At 38.9% G+C, this 21041-nt stretch overlaps 1 protein-coding gene across 1 annotated transcript in view; it reads right to left on the bottom strand.

Moving 5' to 3' along the window:
• Positions 1 to 21041, bottom strand: part of LOC121390363 — a 310647-nt gene that overhangs the window by 215682 nt on the left and 73924 nt on the right. The window contains exons 28-34 of the mRNA XM_041522159.1: positions 17434 to 17581; positions 15006 to 15086; positions 12334 to 12482; positions 8679 to 8817; positions 5792 to 6226; positions 1590 to 1659; positions 536 to 699 (exon numbers count right to left, since the gene is read on the bottom strand). Of these exons, the coding sequence (XP_041378093.1) occupies positions 536 to 699; positions 1590 to 1659; positions 5792 to 6226; positions 8679 to 8817; positions 12334 to 12482; positions 15006 to 15086; positions 17434 to 17581 (1186 nt within the window). The remainder of the gene's footprint in view (positions 1 to 535; positions 700 to 1589; positions 1660 to 5791; positions 6227 to 8678; positions 8818 to 12333; positions 12483 to 15005; positions 15087 to 17433; positions 17582 to 21041) is intronic.

The raw sequence follows: 21041 nt of genomic DNA, 5'->3' as shown, positions 1-21041 counted from the left end.
ATGAATTATCACATCACATTTCACTAGGCAAATTTCAGAGATCACTACATAATTCAAAAACATTAAATACTACTCAATTTTCAACTGATTACCAATGGTCACATTCTTTCATTCTATGATTTACAGGCCTGAAGTCAAGAATTTTCTCAATTTAGAACAAAAATAAATTTTTAAAAAGTGCCCTTCATATTGGAAGAAGAAGGAGGAAATGTTTTATTTAATGACATACTCAACACATTTTATTTACGGTTATATGGCATGGGTCCACCGATGGGGATCGATCCTAGACTGACCAAGCATCACCACTGGGCTATGTCCCCCCCCCCCTTTTTATTGCTGCCGATCACATCAATTTATCAACTACACATATTAAATTAAAAAATTAACAAGTTTGTATTCTTTGGACCTGGTAGCAAGAGGGGCATTACATTGAGGAGGCTGAAGAACCCTGTACAGTTATACTACTATCATTTGGCTGACAGAAACATGTTTCATAAATAAAATAAAATATATCTAGCCTTAATTAATAACTCACTTTGTGGCCACTTCATGGATCCGTCCTCGAGACAGATGGGTAGCATGAGGGGCATCATATCGAGGAGGTTGAAGAACCCCATACAGTTATTACTGTCATCCGGCTGGCAGAAACCCGTTCCCAGGGTAATGTACGCGCCTTTGTCATCCTTCTCAAACCTAAGTCTGAAATACAATCAAACAAATGTAAGTCTGAAATACAATCAAACAAATATAAGTCTGAAATACAATCAAACAAATATAAGTCTGATATACAATCAAACAAATATAAGTCTGAAATACAATCAAATAAATATAAGTCTGAAATACAATCAAATAAATATATGTCTGAAATATACAATCAAATAAATATATGTCTGATATACAATCACACAAATATAAGTCTCATATACAATCACACAAATATAAGTCTCATATACAATCAAACAAATATAAATCTGAGATTGTTAGTCTTAAATACAATTAAACATATTAAATTTGAAAAAAAGAAGATGTGATACATGTATGTGCTGTCCTGTCTTTGGGGAAGTGCATATAGAAGATCCCTTGATGCTAATAAAAAAATATAGCGGGTTTCCTCCGATACTTTGTGTTAAAAATTATCAAAATTTTGACATCCAATAGCATGTGATTTATATATCAATGTGTTCAAATGGTGTCATTAAACAAAACAAACTTTTTAATTTTAAATAAATATATACAAATGGTTTTGCCAAGAAAAACATTTTGGATGTCGTTATTTAGTAAATTTACAGTAATTTCAGCTATTACCACTGCTGAAGACTCCTCCCACTGGTTAGTTACCTAATATATATAACATGCCATGACATCATGCAATGCTTGCAGCTAATATTGTGATAACCAAACTACATGTAGATTAACAATAATACAATACTGACTCTTCCACCGATATTGTTACAAGATTTTTAAATCATGATATTCACTGAAAAATTTATCTAATAAAATTGACAGCATGCATGTAAATCCATTTAATCATGCTATTCATCAGAAAATGTACATGCATCTAATAAAACTGACAACATAAATCCACTTACTTTATGATCAGCTCAAATTCACTGTCAAACATGTTTATTTTCACTTTGGTCTTCATTAGTTTCTCAAAACCTGGAAAATTATTTTGAGATTATATAAAAAAAGCTATTAAGAGCCCATGTATGACACATATAACATGCATCTTTGATACCTTAATTGTTAGTGGTGTAATGGTTATATGTTATATTAGGGTTTGAAGGGTTTTGTTCATGAAATCAGGGTTTACATTATAGTGCTCGTCTAACTTGCATACACAGACCTCAGATTTGGCAAATTAGATGGTATAGGCCATAACAGGGACAGACGCTAGTTGTTAAACACTAATAGAGTCTCCACGAGTACTTGGGCAAGGGTCGAGTCTAGCAAGACTTGAGTCCGTTCACAGGACTCGAGTACCCGTACAAGGTGGAATACAATGAGCAACTACATGTATAATACAATGGACAATGTAGGCCAATAATTTCAGCATTAGATAATCAATAATACAAGTTACACAATAATTATATGATCATGTGCTAGTTTCTCTTTTTATTTCTAAGACTAAACATATCCACTGGTTTCTGAATGCAATACGTACAATGGCATGATTTGGCATCCATGTTCAATGCTGGAATTAGGATGCATAATGTTATTTTACTTTATTCCTTAAGTACTCCAGTCCAATATTCTTTTGACTCGTGAATTAAGGCCCTAAACACTAAGGCATATTTTTTTCACTTTTAAGGCTCTTTATGATCACTGAAATCAAACATTACTTATTTTTTTATTGTTTGGATTATTCATTGTTGTACAACCACAGTGTTTCTGGTCATCCTGGTGTTTCTAATACCACAAAATGCATTTTTCATATTTGAAAAAACCGTATACATGCATCTGAGAAGTAACTGTCATGGAGTCAGGTTCTATAGTGTATTTTCAATGTCACAGAATCTTGTTTCACTTCTATTGTAACTTTATCTAAATGCGTTACAGGTTTGTAGATTAACAAAACGTAATATCTATTTTTACAGGTTGATACTAAGGTGTGCGACTTTAATTGGCCTAGACCGATGGAGATTTGTTTTAGAGCTTTATGGCCAGAATTAAGGCAAGACAACACGACAAACTTCAACAAGTATCTTAATATATTGTTAGGGCTAGATCTGGCACTCACTAAAATCGCCAATTGCGAATTTTAATAAAACTTGGCAAATTTTATTTTAATTTGGTGAAAAAATGTGTGTAATACTTAATATTTTGTTGGAAAATAGCTATACATTTTGAGTTTTTAAGATGATTTGGCGAAATTTTCTATTCCCAAGAGATGACCCTGATTGTAAAACACAACAGCTAGCACCCATTCAAAATAAAGAAGTGTGAACCATTTCATGTTAAAATATCTTTCAGGAGTCGCATTCAAGTATGATGACTATAATTATAGTAACATGCAAAACGAGGCCTAGCCAGTTTGGCTGTGACTATGTTTAATTGTTAAGACATTGGAGCATACGTGTATGTTTAGGGCACTGCAGCCCTCGACATATGCATTGTGGCCATTTTGGTCACATATGCAACCATTTCTTTTCATTTGGCGACTAAAACATTTCATACTATCTACATAAAAAATAGAAGTTGGCACCATCTGGCTCCTAGATGGAAACGTTAGAGTAGAGGGCTTCACTGCAGCAATTTGCTGTAAATTAAATAATTCCACTGGACTTGTTAACTTAAAATTACAATACATTAACAAAAAACTTTCATTTCAAACAAGCATGAGCGAAATTAATCACACTCCTTCACATCCATCCATTAAATCTGAGGAGTGCAAAACACCTGATCCCCCATTTTAACTATGACACATTTCCTATAACAACATTTAGTTTGAGAAGTGCAATATTCCCATTTCAAGGAGTGTTCCCCCCCCCCCCCCCCCCCCCCCCGCTCCTATGGGTTTTTCAAAAACCAAAGTTTGTAACGAAACAATCAAATATTCATGAGTTTAAAGCTGTGGCATGTTTCACAGCTTTATTTTAACAGTACACAGGTCAAATATTACTTTACTCCTTTATGGTCAAGCACATTTCAGATAGGACAAGTAGAAATGGACAAGCATTTATCCTGGGGGACAAGTTGATGTCGAGCATTAATGCGCATGGCCCTGTCCTGAATGAACATGTCTATTAAATGTCTTGGACATAGCAAAGAGAAGGCCATGCATGTTGATGTCGAGCGTTAATGCGCATGGCCCTGTCCTGAATGTACATGTCTATTAAATGTCTTGGACATAGCAAAGAGAAGGCCATGCATGTTGATGTCGAGCGTTAATGCGCATGGCCCTGTCCTGAATGTACATGTCTATTAAATGTCTTGGACATAGCAAAGAGAAGGCCATGCAATGTTGATGTCGAGCGTTAATGCGCATGGCCCTGTCCTGAATGTGCATATCTATTAAATGTCTTTGACATAGCAAAGAGAAGGCCATGCAATGTTGATGTCGAGCGTTAATGCGCATGGCCCTGTCCTGAATGTACGTCTATTAAATGTCTTTGACAAAGCAAAGAGAAGGCCATGCAATGTTGATGTCAAGCGTTAATATGCATGGTCCTGTCCTGAATGTACATGTCTATTAAATGTCTTGGACACAGCAAAGAGAAGGCCATGCAATGTTGATGTCGAGTGTTAATGTGCATGGCCCTGTCCTGAATGTGCATATCTATTAAATGTCTTGGACATAGCAAAGAGAAGGCCATGCAATGCTGATGTTGAGAGTTAATGCGCATGGCCCTGTCCTGAATGTACATGTCTATTAAATGTCTTGAACATAGCAAAGAGAAGGCCATGCAATGTTGATGTCGAGCGTTAATGCGCATGGCTCTGTCCTGAATGTACATGTCTATTAAATGTCTTGGACATAGCAAAGAGAAGGCCATGCAATGTTGATGTCGAGCGTTAATGCACATGGCTCTGTCATGAATGTACATGTCTATTAAATGTCTTTGACAAAACATACAGAAGGCCATGCATGTTGATGTCGAGCGTTAATGCGCATGGCTCTGTCATGAATGTACATGTACATGTCTATTAAATGTCTTTGACATAGCATAGAGAAGGCCATGCATGTTGATGTCGAGCGTTAATGCGCATGGCTCTGTCATGAATGTACATGTCTATTAAATGTCTTGGACAAAGCAAAGAGAAGGCCATGCAATGTTGATGTCGAGCATTAATGCGCATGGCTCTGTCATGAATGTACATGTCTATTAAATGTCTTTGACATAGCATAGAGAAGGCCATGCAATGTTGATGTCGAGCATTAATGCGCATGGCTCTGTCACGAATGTACATGTACATGTCTATTAAATGTCTTTGACATAGCATAGAGAAGGCCATGCATGTTGATGTCGAGCGTTAATGCGCATGGCCCTGTCCTGAATGTACATGTCTATTAAATGTCTTTGACATAGCATAGAGAAGGCCATGCAATGTTGATGTCGAGTGTTAATGCGCATGGCTCTGTCATGAATGTACATGTCTATTAAATGTCTTTGACATAGCACAGAGAAGGCCATGCAATGCTGATGTGTAAAAATATGTTCTACTTCCTAAATGTTGAATAGAAAATTGATAAACATTTAAAAAGGGGTACTGAGTAAAAGCAACCTGTTAAAACTGCATTAACTTCATTCCCTTATCATCATATACTGAGGAATAGGGCCTCCACGAGATCAAAATATTGGATTTGGGTACTTGATTGTCAAACTCGACCCGGACCCGAGTACCCAACACTTACACTAGATAATAATGAGACTAAGGAATGAAGTAAACTCAAATATAATGAAATAAAATAGAATAAAATTCATCGTAATTCCAGCACTAAACATGGATGCCAAGTGATGCCATGATATTGAACACATTCAACCTTTGTGGTTTTTTCTCCAAGTCTTATAGCCCTATATAATGTAACTGACCTCAGCATTTGGCAAAATAACTTTAAAAAATTAATAATTAAATGAGTGCTCTTCCTTGCATGGGTACTTAATTGAGTCCTGTGAACATGCAGACTCAAGTTTTGCTGGACTCTGGCCATGCTTGAGTACTCGAGTATTCCCATTTCCTGTGAACAGACTCAAGTTTTGCTAGACTCTGGCCATGCTTGAGTACTCGAGTATTCCCATTTCCTGTGAACAGACTCAAGTTTTGCTAGACTCTGGCCATGCTTGAGTACTCGAGTATTCCCATTTCCTGTGAACAGACTCAAGTTTTACTAGACTCTGGCCATGCTTGAGTACTCGAGTATTCGTGGAGACCCTTTCCAGGGAACAAACAAAATTTAGCTTAAAATGCAAAATATACTGAACCAAAAAAACTATAAGGAAAAAATGAAATATATTAAAAGTAAAAATTAAAAAAAAAATAATAATAATAAGCATATTACCTGTATACATATCCTTGAGGCCATCATTGGCACCAAAAACTTTTTCGAATTTCTTTTCAACACCAACGATAAACTGCAGATTACATGCATCAAGTCGCGCATACAATTTGAATGTCTTTCTAAATATACCAAGTTTGAAGAAGGCACAACATTCAATTCCCAGACACTCACTGTCAATTGTACAGAAGACATTTTTAGGCAAACTGAGAGATATTCCTGGGCATCCTGCAATAAATTAATGAAACAAAGATTAGTTATATATTAATAAGGTGTCTTGCACTGACTACTAGTATACAGAGCAAACAACATTTTCATGCATATAAAAAAACAAGTAATAATATTTAATATATAATATGTAAAAGTTTTACTGCAATTATCGTCAAACAAAAAAACAAGTCTATTTAACCAAGCATTCTGAGAGCTAGTACAGCTGAAAAGGTAAAAAAACTGCTTATATCTCCTTCATTCAAGGTTCATAGAACTCTGTGAACAAGAGTACCAGTGAGGTACATAATATGCCCATCAGGAGTTTGATGGAAAACTACAAATATTAATGCAAAATGTTACAGGTACGATTCAATTCTAATTATGTGAAATTTTTGTTTTGGACCAAATACTGATGATACTAGCTAGCTGTATCCATTAAATTGGAGAAGGTGCTGTCTGATTAATGAAGTCCTGACTTCTTCAAAGGCTAAAAATGATTTCTCCTACATTGTATGATAACCTATATCATAACCTAGAAGTCAAGTTAATGCTTTTCAATGTAGCCTATATCTATGAATGTGACGTAACATGACAAGTTGTCAAATGTCAGAATGTATATATACAATTATGACTGCTTTAATTGGTTATCATAATCAGCAAGTAGAAACAATGCTTGCAAGATAAATAGCATCAATATAATTGTTAAACAAGCATTCTGAGAGTACTGTCAAAGCAATACAGGGACCCTACATGCAGGGCTCAACAAATTTTCTTATCTCTTAAATTCAAGGGCCATAATTCAAAAGTAGGAAAACTACCATGAAAATTAAACTTGATCTGCAACAGTACATGATAATAAAGCTATACACAAAATGTCAGCTTACTATCTTGAGGCATGTGAGAAAAACATCTAGAAAACTATATGTACAACAGACAGGTGGATAGAAGGACGGACGGACGGACTAGTAGGGGACTAATAACTTACCGTTTGGAGGTTTTGACAGCCTTGCTATCATTGTTTTGCGTGAACCTACCGCATTCATCCCTCGTTCTGTCAGCTCATTTCTACATCCAGAAAGCTATACGTAGGATGGATAGACGGACAGACAGACAGACCTGTAGGGGACTAATAGCTTACTGTTTGGAGGTTTTGACAGCATTGCTATCATTGTTTTGCGTGAACCTTCCGCATTCATCCCTCACTCGGTCAGCTCATTTCTAACATCCAGAAAACTATATGTAGGATGGACAGACGGACAGACGGATGGACAGACAGACAGACCTGTAGGGGACTAATAACTTACTGTTTGGAGGTTTTGACAGCCTTGCTATCATTGTTTTGCGTGAACCTTCTGCATTCATCCTTCACTCGGTCAGCTCATTTCTAACATCCAGAAAACTATATGTAGGATGGACAGACGGACGGACAGATGGACAGACAGACAGACCTGTAGGGGACTAATAACTTAATGTTTGGAGGTTTTGACAGCCTTGCTATCATTGTTTTGCGTGAACCTTCCGCATTCATCCCTCGCTCGGTCAGCTCATTTCTAACATCCAGAAAACTATATGTAGGATGGACAGACGGACGGACGGATGGACAAACAGACAGACCTGTAGGGGACTAATAACTTACTGTTTGGAGGTTTTGACAGCCTTGCTATCATTGTTTTGCGTGAACCTTCCGCATTCATCCCTCGCTCGGTCAGCTCATTTCTAACATCCAGAAAACTATATGTAGGATGGACAGACGGACGGACAGACAGACCTGTAGGGGACTAATAACTTACTGTTTGGAGGTTTTGACAGCCTTGCTATCATTGTTTTGCGTGAACCTTCTGCATTCATCTCTCGTTCGGTCAGCTCATTTCTAACATCCAGAAAACTATATGTAGGATGGACAGACAGACGGACGGATGGACAGACAGACAGACCTGTAGGGGACTAATACCTTACTGTTTGGAGGTTTTGACAGCCTTGCTATCATTGTTTTGCGTGAACCTTCCGCGTTCATCCCTCGTTCTGACAGCTCATTTCTAACATCCAGAAAACTATATGTAGGATGGACAGATGGACGGACGGATGGACAGACAGACAGACAGACCTGTAGGGGACTAATAACTTACTGTTTGGAGGTTTTGACAGCCTTGCTATCATTGTTTTGCGTGAACCTTCCGCATTCATCCCTCGCTCGGTCAGCTCATTTCTAACATCCAGAAAACTATATGTAGGATGGACAGATGGACGGACGGATGGACAGACAGACAGACAGACCTGTAGGGGACTAATAACTTACTGTTTGGAGGTTTTGACAGCCTTGCTACCATTGTTTTGCGTGAACCTTCCGCGTTCATCCCTCGTTCTGTCAGCTCATTTCTAACATCCAGAAAGCTATATGTAGGATGGACAGACAGACGGACGGATGTATGGATGGACAGACAGACAGACCTGTAGGGGACTAATAACTTACTGTTTGGAGGTTTTGACAGCCTTGCTATCATTGCTTTGCGTGAACCCTCTGGGTTCATCCCTCGTTCGGTCAGCTCATTTCTAAGTTGCTCGTCGGTCATCTGGTGTGGATTGAAGCAGGGTTTGTTGTCGATCATTTCCTGATTAAAATTTAAAAGTACACTTTAAAGGCGCAGACCTTAGTTTCAACCCGTAAAAATGGACACTAAGCTTAGTTAATCTACAAACATGCAACACACATCTGGATAAGGTTATAACAGAGAGAAGCTAAAGTCTGTGATTTATTTATGGTTATATGGCGCAGAGTTCGACAAATCCACTAGCCCGACACCCGTGGCTAGTGATTTTTAAGTTCGGGCTAGTAAGAAACGCAAAACCACTAGCCCACAGTGGTTCCCTCCCCCTCTCCTTATCGCTCGATCATTTTGTTTTGTTGTTTTTTTCGCTCAGCTAAAATTTCATTTAATAAATTTGATTGTGACGTTTGTCATCGAATAATATCAACAACGCAATCAGTATATAATAATCCACTTGAACTAGGTCTGCAAACTGCAGTAACATATACTATCTCTACATCGTCACAGTTACAGCATGCATTGTTTACTTTTCCTTTTTAAGTTTCTGGCACAGGAAACAAGTCTAATGACATGCGTGTTTTGATTGGTTGGACACGTCACGTGGTAATTAATCTCGCACATATGTTTTAGGCTAAGAACTTGGAAATCACCAATTGCGACATCAGGTTAAGCTCAATCAAGTAAAGCCCAATCATGCTTTGAATTTCAGTGTTTGTTTTATTTACCTATTGTTTTCTAATTTAGCACTTCGCTTACATGTGGTTATCTGCAATCAGGAAAACAATTTACTTTAATAGTAACCGCACAGGCAATGACTCGGCTTGGCCTATTACGTGTAGCGGTTTGGATGTGTCACAGCTGCCGATACAAGATGGTACCTTTTTTGTTCATCAATTAACGCCGTTATATTCTTTTGATATCGGTCTGACACGGGATAATGCCCTATATTTGAGCAATTGGCATCACCGTTCCTGGCGACACAAATAGTAGGCCCTAAATATATAAAAATCCAGTTATAATTGATCAGGAATTTGGGCTAGTGCTTTATCTTGGTGGGCTAGTGGTTTTTACAAACCCACTAGCCCTGTGGCTAGTGACTTTTCAAAATATTTGTCATACTCATATTTGTCAGACATGGTTAAGGACCACACAGATATTGAGAGAGGAAACCCGCTGTCACCACTACATGGGTTACTCTTCCGATTAGCAGCAAGGGATCTTTTATTTGCACTTCCCACAGGCAGGATAGCACAAACCATGGCCTTTGTTGAACCAGTTATGGATTACTGGTCGGTGCAAGTGGTTTACACCTACCTATTGAGCCTTGCGGAGCATTCACTCAGGGTTTAAAAATCCCATACCTCAACTGGGATCTGAACCCAGTACCTACCAGCCTGTAGACCGATGGCCTGCCACGACGCCACTGAGGCCGGTCTGAGCAAAAGAAACACAAATACTATCTGGGCCTTGGCTTATAAAACTTCTAGAGTCTAGATTCAATCTCTAATGACGTCATACGCATACAATTTGTATGACGTTGTCATGACATTACCGTCTCAGACTCCAGAGTCCCAAAGTTTTATAAGCACCAGGCCTGGTGTGGTTTGAAGCAAGATTTGTTGTCAATCATTTACTATTTAAAATTTAAAACAACACTTTAACATGATTTTATTTTAAGTATACACTTCGAATCCCATTAGTTTTGGTGTGCATTAAAATTATTATTTTATTTCATTTCAACTTATTTTTGTGCTTATATTCAATTAAGGTTCAAGCACGCTGTCCTGAACACACACCTCAGCTATCTGGGCTGTCTGTCCAGGATAGTGAGTTAGTTGTTAGTGGTCAGTGAGAGAGAAGACGGTGTAGTGGTCTTACACCTACCCATTGATTCGTTAAAACTCACTCTGGGTGGGAGCCGGTACCAGACTGCGTACCCTGTACCTACTAGCCATATGTCCAATGGCTTAACCACGAGACCACCAAACTTTGATGGTCTGTTTACCAAATGTTTACTGAATTAATTTTATCATGAAATAATATATATTAAAATATCTGCATTTCCTATGTTGTTCAGTACATGTAATAAATCGACGTCTGTGTCATTTGTGGGTTTGTGTGTGTGTACGTGTCTGTCCATCTGTCTTTGTTGTACATTGTAGGTGTTGGAAAGAAAGAAAGAAATGTTTTATTTAACGACGCACTCAACACATTTTATTTACGGTTATATAGCGTCAGACATATGGTTAAGGACCACACAGATTTTGAGAGGAAACCCGCTGTCGCCATTACATGGGCTACTCTTCCGATTGGCAGCAAGGAATCTTTTATTTGCGCTTCCCACAGGCAGGATAGCACAAACCATGGCCTTTGTTGAACCAGTTATGGATCACTGGTCGGTGCAAGTGGTTTACACCTACCCATTGAGCCTTGCGGAGCACTCACTCAGGGTTTGGAGTCGGTATCTGGATTAAAAATCCCATGCCTCGACTGGGATCCGAAACCAGTACCTACCAGCCTGTAGACTGATGGCCTGCCACGACGCCACCGAGGCCGGTTTGTAGGTGTTGGAAGATACCAGCAAATGCTGGGGCCAGCAATACATAAACAGAACAACACCCATGTTATTTATTGCACGAGTTCATAGTGTGCAGGGGTTGGAACGTATCCCAGTGGTAGAGTGCTCGTTTGATGCAGTCAGTTTGGGATCGATCCCTGTCAGTGGGCCCATTGGGCTATTTATCTTTCCAGCCAGTGCACCATGACTGGTATGTCAAATGCCATGGTATGTGCTATCCTGTCTGTGTGATGGTGCATATAAAATATCCCATGCTGCATTGGGAAAAATGTAGTGGGTTAATTTCCTCTGTTGACTATGAGTCAGAATTACCAAGTGTTTGACATCCAATAGCCGGTGATTAATTAATCAATGTGCTCTAGTGGTGTTGTTAAACAAAACAAACTTTATTACATACAACTTTTATATATTATGATTAACAAAAGTTTAATTAAATAACACAATTTACTTTGTCTGGAAAATTAGCTGAATTTTGTGGAACTGATGGAACACCGAGAGTTCTGGCTACGGGGAACACAACATTACAGGTGAAAGATTTTGTATCACAAATATGCTCAATATTTTTTTTATTTTATTGTACTGTCAGAATAATTTTTATTAAAATATTAAGTTTTAATGGGTATGTAATAAATTAATTTGATGTTCACCTGGGGGTAGGGTGGGGCAATGTATCATATTCAGAGTTAGGAGGACACTGCCCACTTAATTCTGATGCATGTGTGTGTGTGTGTGTGTGTGTGTGTGTGTGTGTGTGTGTGTGACATTATTATGACATTAACTGTTATCATAGTAAAATTCTAACCCAGTACTTCACAATATTACAGTCACTAGGGATTCCAAAGACATCGTTGTCATGGTAAAATTCTAACCCTGTACTTTATATCAATCACTGTGTGGGCTTACTTTAAGAATTCTGATGACATACATGTACATGTATATATAGTTGCCATGGTAAACGTCTAACCCAGTACTTCATAATATTAATGACTGTGTGCACTTACTTTAAGAATTTTGATGACATTAGCTAGTTTCTCACTGCTTTCTACCAGATTCATGGTGTGTAACATGCCGACCAGACTTCCAATCTTTATATCGCTTGGTTTGAATCTCTTTATGAAACCCAGTGGGTTCTTAAATAGAGTAGCTAGAGCTGCAAGAACAAAAATAACATAACCTGACATCATGTATACAAGAGATACATACTACGTGTAAATAATGTTTTCCCTGGCTTATTTTAACATGGTGTGGCACCAAAAGAAAAAAAGTTTTATTTAACGCATCCTTAAATAAAACAACACATTTTATTTACGGTTATATGGCGTCAGACATATGGTTAAAGACCACACAGATTTCGAGAGGAAACCTGCTGTCGCCACTTCATGGGCTACTCTTTCAGATTAGCAGCAAGGGATCTTTTATTTGCACTTCCCACAGGCAGGATAGCACAAACCATGGCCTTTGTTGAACCAGTTATGGATCACTGGTTGGTGCGAGTGGTTTACACCTACCCATTGAGCCTTGCGGAGCACTCACTCAGGGTTTGGAGTCAGTATCTGGATTAAAAATTCCATGGCTCGACTGGTGTCCGAACCCAGTACCTACCAGCCTACAGACCGATGGCCTAACCACAATGCCACCAAAGCTGGTGTCCCCATTGGTTTCAAGTCATTTAATTGATATACAGCTGAATCCCATTGGCTCGAACACCGTCTGTGCTAGATAAAGTGTTACTGGCCTCGGTGCGTTGTGGTTAAGCCATCGGACTACAGGCTGGTAGGTACAGGGTTCACAGCCCAGTACCGGCTCCAACCCAGAGCGAGTTCTTAAGGGCTCAATGGGTAGGTGTAAGGCCGCTAGACCCTCTTCTCTCTCACTAACCACTAACAACTAACCCACTTTCCCTGACAGACAGCCCAGATAGCTGAGGTGTGTGCCCAGGACAGCGTGCTTGAACCTTAATTGGATATAAGCACGAAAATACGTTGAAATTAATGAAAGGATAAAGTGTTCGATCCATCTGGTAGTTCAACCCAACCATTCGGTTAACGTCATGGAAGTGTAACTCAAAACTTAATGTTTGGTTTGATTGCTGTGGTATATCTTCCAAGTTCGATCCAACAAGATTGTACTGTATTTAGTACTAACTAATAACAAATGTTAATTTTTTTTAATTTGGACACAAATCAGCCTGCCACTTTCCCTCCATGTATGCTTATGTATATTTAAGTCCAGCTGGGTGGGGAAATGTACATATGGTCAGAGGCAGGGGCGGATGTAGGTTTTTTCTAGGGATGGGATGGGATGCAATGGGTTTTTTGGTGTGTTTTTTTTTTGGGGGGGGGGGGGTATTTGGGTTTTTTTTTTATCCCACTGCCCCCTTTCCTTTCTCTTCTTTGAATTCCATCTCATTTCTCCCCGATCTGGCAACTCCTCCTATCTTTCAAATTCTTTTGCTGTTCACCTCCACATCCCAGTCCTTGTCTCTCCAACCACGACAGGTGCTTGTCCTTTGTGACTAATTGTGCCACAACCTGCCATTCCCCATCAGCTTTTTAGCTGTGGGCTTAGTCTGACCACTTCGGGGAGTGTTTAGTACTTACTTCTGGCATTGTTAAGAGGCACTTGTAACCACTTACTATGCACCCCTACTACCGGCGGTCTGAGATGCAATATTTAATAAAGAGTACCTCTGAGGTACATGATAATTAAGCCCATCAGGGGCGAGATGAAGAATCACACAAATTATTGAATGTGTTTACGAGAAAAAGGCTTAATGCCAGTATATCCTTGGTATCTTACCAGAGAGGTAAAATATCCTTGGTATCTTACCAGAGAGGTAAAATATCCTTCATATCTTACCAGAAGTAATACAATATTCTTTGTATCTTACTGGAAGTGATGGTTCATACAGGAGTGGATCCAATAAAAGGGTTACAAGAAGTGGCGATGGCGGATTTTCTCTCTCAATATCTGTATGGTCCTTAACCATATGTCTGACGCCATATAACCGTAGATAAAAAGTGTTGGGTGCGTCGTTAAATAAAACATTTCCTTACTTCCTTCCTTCCAGTAAAAGGGTTAATGCCAGTATATATCTTTATGGACTAAAATGGTCACAGGAGGAGAAAGAAAAATAATTTGGATTTGCCATAAATATATTTATATAATATAAATACTGCTGTATTTTTCCAGTAGCAGCAAGAGATATATGTACTTTTCCACAGATAGGACAGGATATAAAGAAAGAAGTGTTTTATTTAACGACACTCAACACATTTTAATTACGGTTATATGGCGTCGGACATATGATTAAGGAACACACAGCTATAGAGAGAGGAAACCCGCTGTCGCCACTTCATGGCCTACTCTTTTCGATTAGCAGCAAGGGATATTTTATATGCACCATCCCACAGACAGAATAACACATACCACGGCCTTTGATGTACTGGCTGGAACGAGAAATAGCCCAATGGGTCCACTGTCGGGGATCGATCCCAAACCGACTGCGCATCAAGCGAACACTTTACCACTGGGCTACGTCCCGCCCCCTGGACAGGATATATCACACTCTTCCATTCGTACACCAATTTGGGGGAAATGGCTGGGATAGGGAAAACCCAAAGCACCAACTGGGCTAGATCCCATGTACCCTAGAAAAGCAACCATTACTGACCCTTGTCTTTAGTTGTCTCAGACTTGGCTGCGATTTCTTCCTTTTTCTCCTTCTGTTTCTGATACATGGAGTCTGGACTATCTGAAAAATAAAACAAAATTCTAAATAAGGAAAGAAATGTTTTTTGTTTAACGACACACTCAACACATTTTATTTACGCATATGGCATCGGATATATGATTAAGGACCACACAAATACTGAGGGATGAAACCCACTGTCGCCACTTCATAGGCTACTCTTTTCGATTAGCAGCAAAGGATCTTTTTTATGCACCATCCCATAGACAGGATAGCACATACTACGGCCTTTGATGTACCAGTCGTGGTGCACTGGCTGGGGCAAGAAATAGCCCAACGGGCCCACTGACGGGGATCGATCCCAAACCAACTGCGCATCAAGCGAGCGCGTCACCACTGGGCTACGTCTCGCCCCCTTCTCAATAAGAAACAGAGATTACTACATGAGTGGGCCGTTGGATACCATTTATCTTACAAAAAGTTGTTTACTGATGGTGAAACCTCTCAAAACCAGATCCTCTTCTAAATAAGAAACAGAGATTACTACATGAGTGGGCCGTTGGATACCATTTAACTCACAAAAAGTTGTTTACTGATGGTGAAACCTCTCAAAACCAGATCCTCTTCTAAATAAGAAACAGAGATTACTACATGAGTGGGTTGGATACCATTTAACTCACAAAAAGTTGTTTACTGATGGTGAAACCTCTCAAAACCAGATCCTCTTCTCAATAAGAAACAGAGATTACTACATGAGTGGGCCGTTGGATACCATTTATCTTACAAAAAGTTGTTTACTGATGGTGAAACCTCTCAAAACCAGATCCTCTTCTAAATAAGAAACAGAGATTACTACATGAGTGGGCCGTTGGATACCCTTTATCTTACAAAAAGTTGTTTACTGATGGTGAAACCTCTCAAAACCAGATCCTCTGTAAACCAGAATTCCGCCAAAACCGGATGTTTTTCATGGTCCCTTTTTAAATATCTGTACATAAAAGAACCTATCTAAACCGGATACCTCTTAAACCAGACTTTTTACTTGGTCTCAGGGGTGTCCAGTTTAGAGGAGTTTCACTGAACCTAACGGGTAAAAGCGAGTTGGATATGTTTTTTTTAAACAAAGAGTTGTAAGACAAATGGTATATAATGGACGCAAATTTAGTATTCTATTTCTTACACATTCTCAAAAACAGGGTTTTTTTCTCCAACTAAAGCTTATTTACGGCGCTTGTGCGGCAGTTAACTTGTAACATACTGTAATAAGTTTCAGGTTAACTCACACGTCACACAACAATCTATTTCGGACCTCTTCTTATTGGATCGAATGGCTCTGATGGAGCCCCATGCATGCCCGCTAGCTACCAACCCCAGACGGGTTGCTGGTACTCCCTTGCATCTGTCAGGGCGGGTGTCCCCTCTTCCACCCACTCCAACCCATTTCTTGTCCTGGACAGAGGGGCCGGTCAAGGCCAGTACCTGTGCCCATGACAGGCATGTGCTACAATAGCTTCTTCTGAATGTGCATGTAAAACCCCATGACCTGACCTGACCTGACCTCTGATGGACAAGTGTCAAAAGTTATCTCCAACATATGCTGGAGACAATATTTCTCTCCCACCCCTAACCATGCAAGACAGACCCATTCCATGAAGTCAGCCCATGCAGAATAAATCTGTCTTGCACGGGCTATGACACCATTGAATTTAACATGAGGAGTATTACAGCATTGGTAATATATAATGTCATATCAATGCCAGTTGGTTAGTTTTAGATCGATATTTTGTTATTAAAACCTCGGGTGTACTTTTTCTATCCCACATATGATGGAATCTATTAATCTACAACAAATCATCTTTTAAACAGGTGTGTAAGAAACTGTTCCTACAACAATCTGAAAATTGGCTAAAAAATTGCTTTCCATTGTGAGCCCTGCATGATTTATCTTATAAGTTCATGTTTTAAAAATATATTTAATGAGCAAAGTGGAACTAGCTAGGGTCAATGACTAACAAATAATAAAATGAACTGGACAATTAAAACATGTGAAAATAATAAATGAGAAACTGAATTAATTTTTCTTAAAATGTAAGCTTCCCCCACAAAAAAAAAACAAAAAAAACCATAGAAAACCCCAACAAAATAAAAGTAAAAAAAAAAACCCAACAACAACAAAATAAACAGAAAACAAACACCACACAAAAAATATCATTTAAAAAAAAAAAAAAAAAGTTTGTTTTGTTTAACGACACCACTAGAGAACATTGATTATTAATCATTGGCTATTGGATGTCAAATATATCATTTTAACTAACAACAACAAAAAAGGAATAAGATTTTTCTACAATTAATATGCATAACCAAACTTAAGGTGAGACTGAAATTATAGAAGGTCAAGATCAACTCTTACCGCTTGCAGCATTAAGCTTCGCTGCAGGTTTTTTGTCTTCTGGAATGCTTGGTGGGTTTGCGACGGTGTTCCCAGTCCTCTCAGGGCTCGTGTCGTTCTCCTTCTTGCCCTTCTTCCCAATCAGAGATCCTTCCCGTATAGTCTTACCCTGGAAAAACATATGGTCATTCTGACATGTTTTTTTTTTGTTTTTTTTAGAGGAAACCCGCTGTTGCCACATAGGCTACTCTTTTATGATAGGCAGCAAAGGATCTTTTATTTGCGCTTCCCACAGGCAGGATAGCACAAACCATGGCCTTTGTTGAACCAGTTATGGATCACTGGTCAGTGCAAGTGGTTTACACCTACCCATTGAGCCTTGCAGAGCACTCACTCAGACTGGGATCCGAACCCAGTACCTACCAGCCTGTAGACCGATGGCCTAATTATCACGGCGCCACCGAGGCCGGTCTATTGCAACACAGAGATTTACATGTATCTTGACTAACTCATCTTTGATGGGATTGAGAAAATTAGTGCAAAGTAAATCATGCTTGGGACACATTTTCAATCAATTGAATGACACAGCATTAAATTAAATTAACAGACATAATTCAATATATATTGTGAATGTTTAGTATAGAAATTGGGAATTTTCAGCACCACTTTCTTTAGAGAAGGGGCCTATTTTCGGACCTGTAGAACGCCGGGATAAATCCCTGTTTCAGCACCACTTTCTTTTGAGAAGGGGCCTATGTTCGGACCTGTAGAACGCCGGGATAAATCCCTGTTTCAGCACCACTTTCTTTTGAGAAGGGGCCTATGTTCGGACCTGTAGAACTCCGGGATAAATCCCTGTTTCAGCACCACTTTCTTTTGAGAAGGGGCCTATTTTCGGACCTGTAGAACTCCGGGATAAATCCCTGTTTCAGCACCACTTTCTTTTGAGAAGGGGCCTATTTTCGGACCTGTAGAACTCCGGGATAAATCCCTGTTTCAGCACCACTTTCTTTTGAGAAGGGGCCTATTTTCGGACCTGTAGAACTCCGGGATAAATCCCTGTTTCAGCACCACTTTCTTTTGAGAAGGGGCCTATTTTCGGACCTGTAGAACTCCGGGATAAATCCCTGTTTCAGCACCACTTTCTTTTGAGAAGGGGCCTATTTTCGGACCTGTAGAACGCTGGGATAAATCCCCGTTTCAGCACCACTTTCTTTAGAGAAGGGGCCTATGTTCGGACCTGTAGAACGCTGGGATAAATCCCCGTTTCAGCACCACTTTCTTTAGAGAAGGGGCCTATGTTCGGACCTGTAGAACGCCGGGATAAATCCCTGTTACAGCACCACTGAAGTACATTGATCGGCTATTGGATGACAACCATTTGGTAATTGTGACATTTAAAGTGCTTTGTTTAATGACACCACTAGAGCACATTGATTTTTTTAATCATTGGCTATTGGATGTAAACTATTTAGTAATTCTGGCATATATAGTCTTTTGTTTAGCGACACCACAAGAGCACATTGATTTCTTAATCATTGGCTACTGGTTTGTATTTACCATGATAGTTTGACACCCAATAGCTGATATTCATTCATTTATTGGCTATTGGATGTCAACCATATGGTAGTTCTGACATACATGTATGTACATGTAGTTTGCTTTGTTTAATAACAACACCACTAGAGCACATTGATTTATTAATCATCAGCTATTGGATGTCAAACATTTGGTAATTCTGACATATATAGGTTTTTTGGGTTAATGACACCACTAGAGCACATAGATTTATTAAACATTGGCTACTGAATGTCAAACATTTGGTAATTCTGACATATAGTCTTAGAGAGAAATCCCGCTACATTTTTCCGTTAGTAGCAAGGCATCTTTTAAAGGCACCACAGGATAGCACATACCACCTTTTAATGTAGCGGTCATGGTGCACTGGCTAAATAAGAAATAGCCCAGTTGCCCACTGATGGGATCAATCCCAAACTGAAAGCACAATAAAAACAAAAATGTTGCAGAATTAAATGTTTTGTCTACCATAAACGTTTTCAGTGCACTATGATGAACATCCATAGTTGCACCTATTATCAGCAAGGGATCTTTTATATGCACTTTCCTACACACATGACAGAACATACCATGGCCTTTGATATATCAGTTGTAGGGCATTGGCTGGGATGGAAAAAATAAGACAATCTAAATATGGGTCCATTTAGGAGTTTCGATCCCGCGACCAAAGCACAGGCCTTACGATTTCAAATTTCATGGGAAACACTTTTTACTTTTTCAGTTTATGGGAACACATTTTTAATACCACTGATTTAAATTATTGCAAAATTCTGTGCAAAGAGACACGTTTTCAAATTCAATAAAAGGTTGATTTTCGACACGCCCTCTCCATTATACACATGGTTGTGATGTTGACAGCTAAATATAAATAATAGTTTAGGCCTACATTAAATTCCACCATAATGAAGCCACAGGAAGTAGTGGGGCCTATTTAATTGACTGCCACCTTCAGTACTGGAGCACATGCATGACATTGACTTTCGTAGACTTCACTGACAGTAGTCTGAAGGTTAAATAGTTTCTACAAAATTATATTTTAATTTAAATACTATTTCTTGACCCCTATATTTAAGATATACACTACAAACAATTAGTGCCAGTGATTTTGGTTCAAATGTGTAACGTGTTTGATTTGAGCACTGAGAAGTTTGGTTAACACAACAATCCAAATCAGGACCCATATTCACAAAATATCGTAAGCCTAGTTTTACACGTAAACGTAAATCTACGACTGATGATCTATTCACGAAATAACGAAAACATAAGTTACGTGTAAAATTGGACGTAAATTTAAGAGTGCCTCAGGTTGCAACTAACGCTGCACGTAAGTTGTGTACATATAATAAATCAAACACGATCGCCGTTATTTACTATTATTTACGGAAACTAGCAGCATTTCCAATAAATGAAGCAGTTTGCTATGGCGAACGCCCTCGGATTGAACATATTTTTTTTCGTGATCGAACGGATGTTTTCGACTTGGCCAATTTCTCCTGAGTTATCTTTTCCTTTTTAAGAAATGTCCTCAAGTTCGTACCAAAACGCGGATCCCACCAATACCAAAATGCCATGGTTCACTGTTCGCAATGTTATTGTTAGCAGACGACAAACAAAATTGCGTTTTGCGCATTTGTTATTTACCCCGTAGCCATCGTTTCTAATGTGTTTTTATTAATTACTCCAGTGAGAATGTTAAATCGTAGATTTACGTCCAACTAAGTTACGTTTACATTTACGACCATCTTTGAGAATAAGGTGCTTCTTGCACGTAAACGTAAATCTACGGAACACGTAAGTGCTAGTCGTAGACGTAAATTTACACCTTTTTGTGAATATGGGTCCTGGTCTCGTGATTATGCCAAACACACACTCCAGTAGTGTGATATCAGAAACATAATTTAAAAAAAAGTATTATTATAATTTTTTTGAACAATTGTACTCAATATAATAATCATAGGAAATGAAATTTCGGTTCCGTGAGTTTACGGACACGTTACCGGAAACGATCGTTACCATGAAATCCGAAGGCCTGAAGCACTTCAGGCACGCAC

The sequence above is a fragment of the Gigantopelta aegis genome, chromosome 15, assembly GCF_016097555.1.
Source record: "Gigantopelta aegis isolate Gae_Host chromosome 15, Gae_host_genome, whole genome shotgun sequence".
NCBI classification, from domain to species: domain Eukaryota; kingdom Metazoa; phylum Mollusca; class Gastropoda; order Neomphalida; family Peltospiridae; genus Gigantopelta; species Gigantopelta aegis.
Note: the sequence above shows the minus strand (reverse complement) of the source record. Positions and strands in the feature narration are given on the sequence as shown.